Source organism: Bidens hawaiensis, unplaced genomic scaffold (genome assembly GCF_021521415.1).
Source record: "Bidens hawaiensis isolate Kalapana, Puna unplaced genomic scaffold, B.hawaiensis_p1.1 tig00051460_1, whole genome shotgun sequence".
NCBI classification, from domain to species: Eukaryota; Viridiplantae; Streptophyta; class Magnoliopsida; order Asterales; family Asteraceae; genus Bidens; species Bidens hawaiensis.
Window position 1 is genome coordinate 2761 of NW_027506192.1, and position 15954 is coordinate 18714.

Here is a 15954-nt window from a genome sequence, read left to right on the forward strand (position 1 = left end):
CGACCGTTCTTTTCCACTGCACAAGCGTTGATCGACGTCTACGAGGGTAAGCTGATTCTGAGAGTTGGGGATGAGAACATCACCTTTGACGTTCAATAGTCGCTTACACACCCCAACTCTGCTGATGACTCAATGTACATCGTCAATACCATCATGGCACATGTTGGGGAGTTTTTCAATGAAATTTGTGAAGGATCAGCCTCCAACACCCAGATCCTAGATAGGGAGATTCCGGAGATTGAGATGGTCGCCGTGACAACACCGAGTCACATGGACCTGAATCTGGCATGTCTGCCGAGATCATGCGAGTCAATCCGATGGACCGACATTCTATCGAGAGTCCTCCCTCTTCCTTTGAACTTAAGGATCAGCCTGCTCAACTGGAGTATGCGTTTTTGGATGAAGAGAGGAAGCTGCCAGTTATCATCGCATCTACTTTAACAGATGTCAAGAAGAAGAAGTTGTTGAAAGTGTTAAGAGAGTACAAGGAGGTGATTGCATGGAAGATTATCGACATCAAGGATATCAACCCTTCGTTTTGCACTCATAGAATCTCATGGAGGATAATTTTAAAATTGTCGTTCAGCCGCAAAGACTTAATCCGAAGATGCAGAAGGTTGTGAAAAAGGATATTATTAAATTCCTTGATGCGGGGATCATCTTTCCCATTTCTGATAGCGCTTGGATTGGTCTATTTCAAGTGGTTCCTAAAATGGGTGGCATGACTATCGTCACCAATGAGACGAACGAGCTCATTCCCACTCGAACTGTGATTGGTTGGAGAGACTGCATCGACTACCGCAGACTGAATGATGCCACCAGGAAAGACCACTTTTCTCTAGCCTTAATTGACCAGATGTTGGAGCGTTTAGCGGGTCAGCAGTACTACTGCTTCCAAGATGGTTTCTTTGGGATTTTCAAATCCCGATAGTTCCCGAGGACTAGGAGTGTCCTTACGGAATGTTAGCCTATAAACGTATGCCGTCCAGGTTGTGTAATGCTCCAGCCACATTTCAGAGGTGCGTGGTGGCTATCTTTCATGACATAATCGAGGACTTCATAGAGGTTTTCATGGATGACTTTTCAGTATTCGGGAGTACCTTTGATCATTGTCTTGCCAATCTTGAGAAGATGATGGCTCATTGCGTCGAAACAACCTTGTCCTTAACTAGGAGAGGTGTCATTTCATGGTGCGCAAGGGCAGTATCTTGGGGCATCAAATCTCGAATAGGGGTTTGAGGTTTATCGAGCGAATATCGAGACCATTTCTAACCTTCCCCCACCCACTTTCGTGAGATCTATTCGAAGCTTTTTTGGTCATGTCGGGTTCTACCGTGTCTTCATCAAAGATTTTTCTAAAATCGTGAGACCCATGACCAAACTTCTGGAGAAGGATACCATTTTTCTGTTTTTAGAATTGTGTGCCGAGGCTTTTGATCTTTTGAAAGACGAACTCGTCAATGCCCCAATCATGATTGCTCCTGACTGGTCGTTACCTTTTGAGTTGATTTGTGACGCGAGCGACTTCACAGTCGGATAAGTTCTTAGACAGCGGAAGGATAAAAACTTGATGTGGTGTAAAACACACATGCTTTCCTAATAGTTTTTGTGTTATTTTGTGTTTAAATGTTAACGAATATGACTTGGTCTTGCATGAAATTAAATTTTATTGTTTATTCAAGATCCCATGTTTGAAGAGAGCGAAAAAATGAGTTTAAGGAAGAAGAAATCAGGTCAAACGGTATTCGGATGAAGCCGATATGCGCATTTGAAGATAAGCAAGTCAGAAAATGAAAAACCAGCTAAATGACATAGCCACGACGCGCGACCAGGTAGCAAAAGTTGGCTGTGTAGCGCGGCGCCCCAAGGCTGCCTAGGCCTTTGACTTTCATTGATCACGACTAATTTGTCCTATGTGGGCCTTGTGGGTTTGTGTTTTGACTTAGTTTGGCTTGTTTTATAAGTTTAAATCATCAATATATGTATAATAAACCCTATGAACGATTTGGAGACCTTCCCATCCATCAAAGACCTATTCCAAATGAATTACCAAGAAGGAGGAGCTTCCGGTTTCGAGTTTCATCAACCGATTGTCGGTTTTTCTAGTTTTAACGGTGTGAGTTCGTTATCGGGTTTTGGACATTCAAACCTTTTGTAAACAGATTCTAATGAACATATTTAACATTTATAACTATTTTATCTACTGTTCATTGATTATTATTGGCTAGATTGGTAAGAATCACCTAGGCTTGATGTTTAACGATTTAAATTAACTAGTTTAAGGTGCTTAACTAGTGGTTGATTGTTTATTTATTGTAAATTTCATATTTTGTGATATTATTTAGTACATACCTGCTTCCATAGATGTATCTCAGGTTGCATGTGCCCCGTGTGATTGATTATTGCATGAATTATTTTCGTGTAGGCTTTAGTTGCATGTTCGCTTAATACTTTGTGTATTGATCGATAGTGGAAGGCATAAACTTAGGGTTTGTGTTTCTTGGATCACTAAAGTTAGTGAGTTCACCACCTTTGATTTGGACCAACACCTTAGGTGTCGGCTTATCTTGCTAGTTAGTTGATCGGGTTAGTCGTTGCGAGACCACGTGCGATTTCTTCATTGTCGACTAGGTTAAGTTTGTAAGTTAATTTATTTTGTCTTTAGTATTGAATTACCCCTCTTCTCATAGGTTTGTAATTAGCTCGAGTCCTAGTGAGACTTTTAATATAGACATGGATCAAGTGATGAGTTATTAGGGAACGCAGATAAACAACCTCAAATTAAAAGCAATCTATACGTTGTTAGGGTTTTCTGGTAAAACTGACCGTAGGGACCTAGTTGCCATGACCTCATCTGTGTTATCTCATCTATAGAACTCTGGTTTCAACCACGTGTTAGCATCTGTATCATCTTATCGACGTTAAGTCATCCTACCTAGGTGATTCTTTTTCTTATTATCGTTAGTTCCGTTAAGTTTTCCCGTTAAGTTTAGTTAAGTTAAATTAGTTAAGTTATAAATAAATAAGATTAAAAAAATATTATTATGGTAGGATTTAGATTAGGGTTAATTATCTGAGGCGTTCTCACGTGTCTTTGTGTTCGACATCCTGACTTCCATTAGACTGTGCTGCTACGCGATTGGTACACTTGCCTCCGTTTGTGTGAAGCTTAGTTAAGATTGTTTGGTTTTATAAATCTAAGACTTAGTATTGAATTGCGAGAATTAGTTATTAATATTTATATATATATACCTTTTCGCACATCAAGTATTTGGCGCCATTTCCGGGGATATGGTTTGAGGCGACTAGAGAACGACCCGAGTTTGGGGACTTGCCTTTTGTATTTTTGCATATATCTAGATTAATATAGTCAGTTTAGTTTATATTTTATCTTATTATTAACTGTCTAGTTTTAGTTTAATTTTAATTAATTTTCGTCTACCACTATCTGATGCCCATGATCCGAATCTGTTTAAGTGTGCGGTAATGGAGACTTACAGGAATGGATTCAAAGAAGAAAAAAGTTACACCATTTGGCAGATGGAGATAAAGAGGATTTTGGATTGCAAAGAGAAGAATTGAGTGAAACCCGGGTTATGTTTGATGTTTGATTTAAGGTGGAATCTTCTGGGTTATGAAAACTCATATGGTGAATTCATTGAGCAAATACCATATCCGGATGAGGTAATGTTTGATTAGTTAAGCATCATCCATGATACAAATCCAAATGCGCAATTTCCGACTCAACAAGCTTTAGATGGAATTCGACTTGGTTTAATGAGTCAGTCACAACTAAGTAAGCTGGTTATCGAATTAGAGAGTTTGGGGATGGAAAAGCAGTCAGAGGAGTATGTTCCCTCTTGGGAGGACGAGTTTAAGGGTGAGTTTGGTGACGATTTGGTGGATTTTTACAGTGATGGATGAAGGAGAGTTTGACCCACTTGATGATTTGAAGTTGCTCGAAGATCTTTTCTATAATGAGCCAAGTGTGGGGATCGATAAGAAACTCTATGAGGAGAACCATGAAGTAGTTGATGATTCACTCCTTCCGAAAAAACACGTCACTTATTAAAAACCAGAACATGAACTGCAGTTAATATCCATTCAGGAGGTCTTGAAGTTTAAAAGGTTACCGAAAAGGAAATGAAGGAGGATATCTAGGTTCAAAGATCATGGTATGAATAAGAGTTCGTCACTCCCGTTTCACTTTAGGGGAATCATTTTTTAGGGAGTCTACGAGTTGGTGGGCCAAGTTCAAATCATATGTTTGGGCCCAAGAGAGCGGTGCAGTTGGTTTCTTCCCGGCCACTTGTAAGAGGAAAGTGTTAAGGGGCATTGACGGGAAGCGGATAAAGGAGAAGCCTCCTGATTGAGGTTTTGGGAGCAAGTCTGGCTGACGACTTTGTGTTTTTCTTTTGCTAGCGGGTTGTTTCGTGGTTGGCTATGAGATGGTTGATGAGCTAGGGTTCGAAGCAAATGTTGGGATGCCAATTGCTTCGTGATTAATGTCTCGTTTTTCTTTTACATTTATTATTTGTCTCGTTGCATATGGAAAGGGCATGGGTTTAAAGTGGACCAACACACCGGCAATCGCGATTAATGTTTTGATAATGTTTCTAAATATTAATAAAGAGTCAAATAGTTGAGTCGTCTCTACTTATCAGTTACAATCATGTGCATACTTCTTTTCCAGGTACGAAAAATGTTTAAGTGTGAGGATGTTTGATGTGGTGTAAAACACACATGCTTTTCTAATAGTTTTTATGTTAATTTGTGCTTACACGTTAACGAATATAACTTGTTCTTGCATGAAATTAAATGTTATTGTTTAATGTAGGTCCCATGGTTGAGGAGAGCGAAAAAACAAGTTTAAGGACGTAGAAATCAGCTAAAACAGAATTCGAATGAAGCTGATACGCGCGTTTGAAGATAAGCGAGTCAGAAAACAAAAAACCAGCCAGATGTCCTGACCACGACGCGTGACCAGGGGGCCAAAGTTGGCCGCATAGCGCGGCGTCCCAAGGCTGCCCAAGCCTTTGACTTTCTTTAATCACGACTTATTGTCCTATATGGGCCTTGTGGGTTTGTGTTTTGACTTAGTTTGGCTTGTTTTACAAGTTTAAATCATCTATATATGTATAATAAACCCAGCTGTCAAAGACCTATTCCAAACGAATTACCAAGAGGGAGGAGCTACCGGTTTCGAGTTTCATCAACCGATTGTCGATTTTGCTTGTTTTAACGTTTGTTAGTTCGTTTTCGGGTTTTAGACATTCAAACATTTTGTTCAGATTCTAATGAACATTTTTATCATTTAATACTATTTTAACCACTGTTCATTGATTACGACTGGCTAGATAGGTTAGAATCACCTAGGTTTGATGCTTAACGGTTTAAATTAACTAGTTTAGGGTGCTTAACTAGTGACTGATTGTTTATTTATTGTAAACTTCATATTTTGTGATATTATTCCATGTATACCCTCTGACATAGATGTATCTCAGGTTGCATTTGCCCCATGTGATTGATTATTGCATGAATTAGTTTCGTGTAGGCTTTAGTTGCATGTTCGGTTGATACTTTGTGTTTTGATCGATTGTGGTAGGCATACCATTAAGGTTTGTGTTTCTTTGATCACTAAAGTCAGTGAGTTCACCACCTTTGAGTTGGACCAAGACCTTAGGTGTCGACTTATCTTGCTAGTTAGTTGATCGGGTTAGTCATTGCGAGACCACGTGTGGTTTTCCCATTGTCGACTAGGTTAAGTTTGTAAGTTGATTTATTTTGTCTTTATTATTGAATTACCCCTCTTCTCCTAGGTTTGTAATTAACTCGAGCCTTTGTGAGACTTGTAACTTAGACATGGACCAAGTTATGAGTTATTAGGTTACGTCGATGAACAACCACGAATTAAAAGCTATCTATACGTTGTTAGGGTTTTCTGGTAAAACTAACTGTAGGGACCTAGTTGGCTTGACCTCATCTATGTTATCTCATCTTTAGAACTCCGGTTTCAACCACGTGTTAGCATACATATCATCTTATAGCCGTTAAGTCATCCTACCAAGGTGACTCGTTTTCTTATTATCGTTAGTTTCGTTAAGTTTTCCCCTTAAGTTCATTTAGTTTAGTTAAGTTAAATTAGTTAAGTTAGTTTTAAATAAATAAGAAATAGAAATATATTATTTAGGCAGGACTTAGATTAGGTTTAATTATCTGAGCCGTTCTCACGTGTCTTTGTGTTCGACATCCGGACCTCCAGTAGACTGTGCTGCTACGCGATCGCTACGCTTGCCACCGTTTGTTTGAAGCTTAGTTACGATTGTTTGGTTTTATAAATTTAAGACTTAGTGTTGAATTGAGAGAATTAGTTATTAATATTTATATATATAGCTTTTCACACATCAACACTTACATCCAATTTACTATGCTATCTGGACCTTAATCGGTGCACACGAGAGTTACACCACCAACGGGAAAGAGTTATTAGCGGTGGTGTTGCATTTGATAAGTTTAGGACCTATCTGGCTCTGTCCAAAAAGGTTGTGTACAAGGACCATGTTGTTATTCGATATCTCTTCAGTAAGCAGGATGCTAAGCCTCGTATTATCCGATGGATCCTGCTGCTTCAAGAGTTTGATATTGAGATCCGTGACAAAAAGGGGGCCGAGAATGTGTTGTCCGATCATCTTTCACGTCTCGAGGGAGCGGAGTTAGGAGACCCGGGAGTCAGGGTCAATGACCATTTTTCGACAGAGAGTCTCGTGTTCGTAACAACCCAAGATGATGGTTTTCCATGGTTCGCTGACTTCGCGAACTATCTGGCAGACGGGTGCCTCCCGAAGATGTCTTACCAGCAAAAAAAGAAAGTATTTCCTGATGTTATGTATTACCTTTGAGACGACCTGTATTTTTTCGTATCGGTGATGATCAGTTGATTAGGAGGTGTGTAAATGCTAAGGTGGGATGGCAGATTTTGAACCATTGTCATGTTGGACTGACAGGAAGTCACCATGGTACGAGTTTGGCTGCAAAGAAGGTAATTGATTCTGGTTTTTATTGGTCTTTGATTTTTAAGTACGCGCACGCGTTTGTGAGGAGTCGTAATCGTTGCTAACTTGTCGGCAACATCTCGTCGCGAAATGAAATACCCCAAAATGCTATTCAGGCTTGTGAGGTTTTTGATATTTGGGGCATTGATTTCATGGGACCATTTCCATCTTCCCGTGGGAACAAGTATATACTCATGGCCGTTGATTGTGTTTCAAAACGGGTTGAGGCGAATGCTTTACCCACGAATGATGTCCGAGTTGTAGTCCGATTTCTTAAGAGTCTTTTTGCTCATTTTGGTGTTCTGAAACCCTTGATTAGTGATCGAGGTACTCACTTCCGCAATGTGCAGATAGAGAAGGCATTGCAACGCTATGGGGTCACCTATCGGCTTGCGACAGCTTACCACCCACAGATGTAGGTTCCCAGCCGGATCTACACGGAAGTATCTCGTACTACGTAGGTGAGGAATCCCTACGTAAGACGATACGAGTGTTCGATGCGATATACGTTAAAACCAAGCACAAATACACGTTACAATACTCAAAAGACACGTTGTATTGCAACTCCTTTAACACGTGATATGCAAATCATAATTACACGTTCTGAAAACTTCTCAAACATAAGCCGTAGCCAAACATATATAGTTATCGACAACTTCGCCTAACAGACTAAGCGAAGTTGTCAATAACTTCGCTTGTCCACAAGTTCGCTTATATCAGACGAACTTGTGAGACGACTTAACTAAAACACAAAAACAAAACCAACTAACACGATTACAGACACTAGATACTGAACTACTGACATCATGTACCAACAGACTCCCCCTTGGCAGTAGCTTCATATCTCTATCTTCAAACACTTGTCTTGTAATCCCAAAATCTTGTCTCACCCGTCTTCAAGCAAGAACTCCCTGTCTTACACAAACAGAGACAACTCTCTGGTATTTCTTGGCTTCTTCTTTTCATGCAGGAATATAGAATATCTTTTTCTCGTTCAGCACCTGCAAGTCAGCTTGAGACAAATTCACCAAGTGCATTGGATCATACACTCTCAGCAGCTCTTGTTCATCTTCATCCTCCATCACCGCTTCAGCTGTTTCACTATCGACATACCACCATTTCAGATTCTTTAAGACATCCTTGGGCATTTGTTTCATCGGCACTTCTTTTAAACACCGGATCGGCTTATACTTCATTACCATCCAAGGTTTGCCATCAGCTCTCATACCTCTGTCTTTATCCTCAACAAGCTTCCCTCTCTACGGCTTTAACAACTCGAACTTTTTCTCTTTTATGCTTTCTTTCCACACGATCTTCCAAATAATCCTAGCCATATTATCATCACTTCTGTTTATCAACCCCAACTTGGCTAAATCCTTCACCTCACACTCCGGCAAGGTATTCAATGATCTCAACAACCTTTTGAAGTACTGAACTCCGTCAAAACGTTTAATCACAAATAGCCTCAACTGCTCATCATATAACCAGCATATAATCCCCTTCTTCGATTCAGCATACCCTTTGATATTATAACTCTTCTTAAACATAGTTGGGACCGCTGGTTTCTTTGTCTTTACGAACCATTGAGCGTAGCCTTCTTTCCATCTCGGCTGCTCTTCCCATTCAGTCTCGTCACTTCCCATATCATGACCCACATTTGTCTTATCAACTTCTGGAATTTCATGTTCAACATTATCCTCCACAATCTCTCCCTCTTCAATCTCACAATCAATCACAATCTCGGCTCCTATTTTCTCAATCTCTTCAACTGGTAACACATCGTTGTCACCCACAGTATCATCATCCAACATCTCCTCATCATCCACTACCACCACATCATCACCCCATGATCTACCAGTTGCACCCGTTGACTCCCCCTGAGATGTGGAAGTCCCAAGATCTTGTTCAGTTCTTAGCAACTCACCACCTGCACCTTTCGATGCATTGGGATCATCATCTCTATCATTACTCTTCTTCGTCTGCAACTCATCGCCCTTGCAGCTCGTCTCCCCCTGAGATGCTAAGAATTGTTTCAAGGCATCAAAAAGTTTACCGTGCTCAACCAGGAGGGACGACTGAATCTGATTCTCTGCAACAAGGCGCTGAATAGCGTGAGTCTGGATCAGGTTTATTCTCGACTGTTCTGCCACGACCCTTTCAAGAGCTGCTATTCTGTCCGAGTCAGATAAAGTTGCATCAAAATCAAACCTCATATGAGAAATGTCTTGAGCATACGGTGTAGGGATTCCCAAAGTAGTCGGAACATCATAAACAGGCTGAAAAGTAACCTCAGGTGGTTTTGTAACAGATAAACCAGCAGTGGCAACCAGTGTCGACTCAACGAATCATGCAACAACCTCCGATGGAGTAAGTGTAGGAGGTGGCAAGGAAACAATTTCTGGAGCCGAAAACTGAAAAGTGGTGGGAGGAATGCCAAAGGAAGATGATGTAGATATCACGGGAACATCCGAGGTGGTTGGTCCTGTCACAGCTAAGGATGCAGAGACCATAGTCATACCAGATAAAGCGGGTGGAGAGAAACGGACCACCCTCGAGCTTTCACCAGCTCCCGATCCTTCACCCGTTCTTGCCCTTTTCGATCGACGAACCAAACGATCTAACTCCTCCTCATAATCAGATTCACTATCATCCGTGTCTTTCTTTCTTTTTCCATGAATTCTTTCTTGGGCAACCAGAATCTGTCTTGCTTCAGCAACATCATCGGCTGAGGAGTCAGAATCGGTTCTTTCAGAATCAGCTACAGACGCAGCTACCATCGACACATCAATACCCGAAACCTCTGCAACTGAGACCTGAATCTCTGCCTCAGGATCAACTCGTTCCATATCGAAAAATCCTTGGCCACCAAAAGCAGCTTCAAGGTCTAGTTGTTCCTCCGGTGCCACAACAGGAGCAGCAGGCAAAGCGTGCTGTACCACAGGTGGTGGTTGGGAAACAACAGCCTGTTGCGGTGCCGGATCCCGAAACTCGTCTCCACGAGGAGCAACATACGCCGGGTTGAAAAGCGGGTGTTTAAGGTTTGCATGAACGAGGTCTCAAACCGGACCAAAACGGCATCTGATTAACATGATCGACACGAATTATACGTTATCCCGACTCTACACACCTTTAACACGGATTGAATTTGAGAATAATAACAAGTTTTGATTCGAGAGTTAACTTCGCCGAGGTTGATTAGAGTATATGTTCGCCTGTTTATGAGAATATGAAAGGGTTTGACTGAGTTGACCCTTATATAGGGCTGAACATTACACAGGTGAAGTTAGGGGTTAACTTCGCTTACCCTTAACTTCGCCCTGTAACAAGTTCGCCCTTTCACAACTTCGCTCAGTATTAAACTTACAAAACAGACCCTTATAAATTTGAACAAAGTGCAACTGTCTTTTAAAAACTTCCGTTAAAGATTTAACGTTACGATCAAAGAACCAAGTAACCAAGTTTTAAACCATAAAACGACATACGCAATGACAATTTTAGAAATAAAGTTCACGGGATCAAATTTCAGTCTTGACAGGAACTAGCGTGTTCTAGAATAGATCCGAACAGGAATCATACTAATTAAGTGACTGTCACATAGATCCATGTTCAGCGGTATTATGACATAAAAAAACAGGTTGTAAGCAGGTATACGACTTAGTATGGTTTTCATCGCATTTGTGATACGGATTAGGTTCAATTAAGCTCAAAATTTAAACGGACAACACATTAGAGATTGTGATGCCTCCTATCTATTCTCAAATCTTATTTTTCTTTCCCCAAGTCACCCCGAGTTAACCTTGACCCGTAGTGTCTGATTAAACAGTAAGTGCATCTGATCTTTAAGGTCTTCATCCCGTTCTCTTTCTTTTCTCTTGATTGACAATGATAACATAATAGGCTTCAGAAGGCTTAACATAATTTTTTTTTATTTAATAATAAAGATTTACATATCTTCAAACAGTATACTACTGCAAGTCCCGAATCTGGATCACTGCAGGTACTTGACACACTTTCTTCTCGGACATCAGAACACTCACGGGCTCGTGTATGACTGGGTAATTGCTTTTCTGCCTATCATTCGGAAAGATGTATATGGAGACATACACAACTCTAAATGAGTCTTCCCTTTAAATCGAGAAGATTTAGTTAGTATCACTTTAACTTTTACGCACCATAAAAAGCTACCATAACATACAATGACTGTTCTAGAGTCTTTTAGGCCTAATAACTTCACTAGTTAAGCGCAAAGAAATAGTTTCTGTATCACTGTCCAAGGTTGGATCAATTTTCTTAGAAACATTGTATTGAAACTTCTTACGAAGTTGTAGACTTGAAAAATTATATCATCTCCCTAAAAAATTTTAAATCTATCGCCCCGATCAAGTCAAAGTCTTCTGGTAAACGGCTATCCTGAAGATCCAATAGATCAGCTGGACCGACCACATACGAATATGTGTCCTTCTAACTAAGTATGAACGACTATTTTTCAGCGAAAGAATAAAAACACATCATAAACCGCCCCGGTCACTTTCAGTCATCTGGTTAATGGCTATCCTCATAATCTACTGGTAGAAGTGAGGACCAAACACATCCGAAGATATGTCCTTCAAACTGAATCAACCGACATAATTCTAAGCGATAGTGACGTTTTTTTTTTTATATAAAATACGGTTACTCGGGATTGATCATCCCATTAAGCTCAACAAGATTTTGAAAACGAGTTCTGTCAAACACTTTAGTAAAAAGATCAGTGAAGTTAGCTAACGAATCAACCTTTTCTAGCACTATTAATTTCTACTCAGCACAATCCCTTATAAAATGATGACGAATGTCAATGTGTTTAGTTTTGCTATGTTTTACGGGATTGTTAGTTACTGAGATTGCAGCAGTGTTATCAATACAAATAAGAGTTTGAGTGAAATTCAGACCGTAATCGCGCAATTGCTGTTGTATCCAAAGAACCTGGGAGCAGCAGTTCGATGCTGCCATGTACTCTGCTTCACAGGTAGAAATGGCTACAGAGGTCTGTTTCTTGCACTGCCATGACACCAATCTTCCTCCCAGAAACTGACATCCACCGGTTGTCGACTTCCTGTTTTGATTGCAACCTCCATAGTCAGAATCTGTGTAAGCGACCAAATCCAAGTCTCCCCCTTTCGTGTACCACAATCCCAGCTTAGGCTTGCCTTTGAGATACCGCAGTATTCTCTTTACTCCCTTCATGTGAGATTCCTTTGGGCTTGCCTGAAATCGAGCACAGAGACAAACTGCAAACATAATATCAGGTCTAGATGCAGTTAAATACATTAAAGAACCTATGATTGCTCCATACTGGGTGGGGTCCACGTCTTCATCACTGTCCAAATCAGCACCCAGATTGTGGTTGACGCACACTGGAGTATCAAATGGAGTGATGTCCTCCATCTTGAAGCGTTTGAGAACGTCTTGGACATATTTAGTTTGATGGATGAACATCCCATCTTTCTTCTGATCAACCTGCAATCCTAAAAAGAAAGTTAATTCACCCATGACTCATTTCAAACCTCTTTTTCATGACTTCTTCAAACTCCTGACACATGACGATTTTGATGCAGCAAATATGATGTCGTCTACGTAGACTTGAACTAGTAGAAAATCTCGCCTTTTCTCTTGACAAACAATGTGTTGTCGATCTTTCCTCTTTCGAACCCATTCTCAAGTAAGTAATCTGATAAGGTTGCGTACCAGGCACGAGGGGCCTGATGTAGTCCATATAGCGCTTTACTCAGCTTGTATACATGATCAGGAAAGTCAGGGTCAGGAAAACCTGGAGGCTGTTCAACGTATACTACCTCATCGACTTTACCATTAAGAAAGGCACTCTTCACGTCTAATTGGACCACCTTCATTTCATTGTGTGCAGCAAATGCCAAAAATAGTCGAATCGCTTCCAATCTTGCCACAGGAGCAAACACTTCATTGTAGTCTATTCCTTCTTGCTGATTGAACCCTTTCACTACCAGCCTCGCCTTGTTCCTTATGATTATCCCTTTCTCATCTCTCTTACATTTGAAAACCCATTCGGTGCCAATAGCATGCACATTATTCGGTTTTGCAACTAATTTCCACACTTCCATCTTCTCGAACTGGGCTAACTCTTCTTGCATGGCTTCGACCCACGAGTTGTCCTTTAGAGCCATTTGATAGTTCTTTGGTTCAATATGGCTGATGAAGCAGGTGTATAAGCATTCATTAATGATACCCGTTTCTTTAATGCTTGCGTAAACACAAGTGTGCTCATTCAAGCTACGTCTAGTTTGTACACCGTCAAACAGATCACCTATCACGTTCTCCAAAGGGTATTTTTGTGAACTCCAGTAGTCGGAACCGTACTGACTTCCAGATTCTTTTCCAAGTTCGAAGAGAGTTCATCAATGGGTGATTGTTGTTGAGAATGAAATGGGTTGTAAAACTCTTCTTCAGTAGAGGCGGCAGGAGTATTAACGGCACTTGATGTGGAAGGTTGACTTTCATCGTATCTTGGACGTTGCACAATATTTTCCTCCTCGTCATACATGATCTGTGAAGCAATTTTCTCATCAGCTTCTGCAAAATCCAAGTAAGGCACATTAAAAGATTTGAACAGTCTATCATAGTCAAAAGCCTCAGCGGGTCCCATGCTAGGCTTTGGTGATTTGTAACTCGTGATGTCAGTGTTACATACCACTTCAACCTTGCTGTTCGATAAATTAAAAACTCTTCTGTTGGGTGTCCCAACTACATATCTGACTAAAATACATTCGTCGGCTTTCTCACCAAATTTTGAGTTTGTCTTTAATATCGTACATGGGGACCCGAATGGTTCGAGACTATTCAAGTTTGGCTTCCGACCATGCATAAGTTCATAACAAGTTTTATTCAATCTTTTAACAGTTAAGACACGATTAAGGATATAACAGGCTGTGGCAACAGCCTCATCTGGTAGTTTTTGAACTCTGTCCCATTATCACTCCTGATGTACTTAACCTTTCACCCCACAATATTCTCAACCTTAGTAATCAAGTTAATTACCAACTGAACCGTCTCATCTTTTGTCTTCAGAAAGTATACCCACGAGTATCGAGAGTAATCATCGGTTATTACCAAGCAGTATGTCGTTCCACCTAGACTCTTTACATTCACGGGACCGAAAAGATCCATGTGAAGTAGGTCTAGGGTACTAACAATTGAATTAACCTTCTTGGTGAGATGAGGTTTCTTGTGTTGCTTTCCCTTCTTGCACGATAAGCATTGGTCTCCAAAGTTGAAATTCTTTAAGGGGACACCAAGCACCAGCCCATTCTTAACAATGTAGTTCATTTTTCGAAGATGTATATGCCCTATTCTTCGATGCCATAACTCAAACTCCGGTTCAGTTTCTTTTGACAGAAGACATGATTCTTCTGTTGCCATCTCAGTTGACCTCATATCCATGACGTATGTGTTCTTTTCTCTTGGAGCTTTCATCAACACCCATGCCTCTGGTATCTTGAAACCAGGATACAGAACAATTGCTTCATCATTGGTAAAGTGCACTGTGTACTCTCTGTCACAAATCTGAGATACGCTCAACAAATTATGCTTCAACTCTTCTACAAAAATCACCTTTTCTAACTTAATTTTACCATTTGTCACAGTTCCAATACCAGTAATTCTACCACCGCTATCTCCAGCGAAACTAACTCTTCCTCCTTGAACAGGTTTCCATTCGTGTAACAAATTCTTGTTACCAGTCATGTGCCGGGAACAGCCACTGTCCACAACCCACAGATTGTTTGCAGTCATGTTCAATTGTTCCTGCACTGTTAAAGAAAGAGATTAAAATCTAGGGACCCAAGACCTACTGGTCTTGGGTCGATTAAATATGTTAAACGGCATCTTGTACTTTGGTTGCCCAAAGTCAGTTTGAGAATGATTTCTGTAAGTCCTAAAAGGAAACCTTCTTGAGTATTGACTATGAGGCCTACCAAACCTTAGTGAATTAACCGAATTATGATGGTAGGTTTGGTTGTTAACTGGGAAAAACTGAGATTGATATCTTTGAAATCTTGGTTTAGTCCAATGTCTTAACTTTGGTGAGTTTGCATTCTTACCATTATAGTAATTACTATTCGTTTTATTCTCAGTTTTCGGAGGCCACATACCTCTGAATCTCTGATTCAGAGGGCAATCAGCAATCAGGTGTCCTATTTGATTGCATCTGAAACAACTCCTATGTTCAACTTTCGTCTCAACAGTTGTTTCAGATGTTGAGGTTGCATTACTACCCGTTTGTCTAACATATGGTGGGACAAACGGGTTTAGGAGAGAGTTCTTTTCAATTGGCTTATATTCCTCCCCACGTTTTAGTAACACTACCTCTTCTTTTATCTCACTTGATTCGGATGTCTTGTCCGAATTTGATGAGACAGAACTAGGAGCAGAAATCTTAACATTTGAAACAGGCTTACATGTTTCGCTTTTACTAACTTCAGGTTCTTTAATCGAAACTTTGACAGGAACTGTCTGACTAATTTCAACATTAACAGATTTCTGATTACTAGGATCATACGTATAGTTATGGTTATATGGTGGTGGAACTTCAGAAAATCCAATTCCCCCTTTGTTAACTGGGGAATGTTGAACACTTACGATGTGATCAAGCATTGCTGAGGAGTTTCTAAACTGTTCAATTTTTCTGTTTAATTCCACCACTTTTACCTGGTAATCAGCTATCTGTTTATCCCTTTCAGCAATTAGTTTGGTTTTTTCCTCTAACACTTCATAAGTAAGATCAATAACTTGTATTTTCTCAGCTAGACTGGCTTTAAGACTTCTGATATCCTTTTCACTAGCTTTTATTTTTACTGAGTAACTGTTTTCTCTAGTTTTAGTATAGTGATGA

General features: G+C 40.3%; 1 protein-coding gene across 1 annotated transcript in view; it reads left to right on the forward strand.

The window, feature by feature from the left end:
• The first annotated feature begins 287 nt into the window (after positions 1–287).
• LOC143617030 (uncharacterized) overlaps positions 288–15954 on the forward strand; it is a 43794-nt gene continuing 28127 nt past the window's right edge. The window contains exon 1 of the mRNA XM_077089704.1: positions 288–491. Coding sequence (XP_076945819.1) covers positions 288–491 — 204 coding nt within the window. The remainder of the gene's footprint in view (positions 492–15954) is intronic.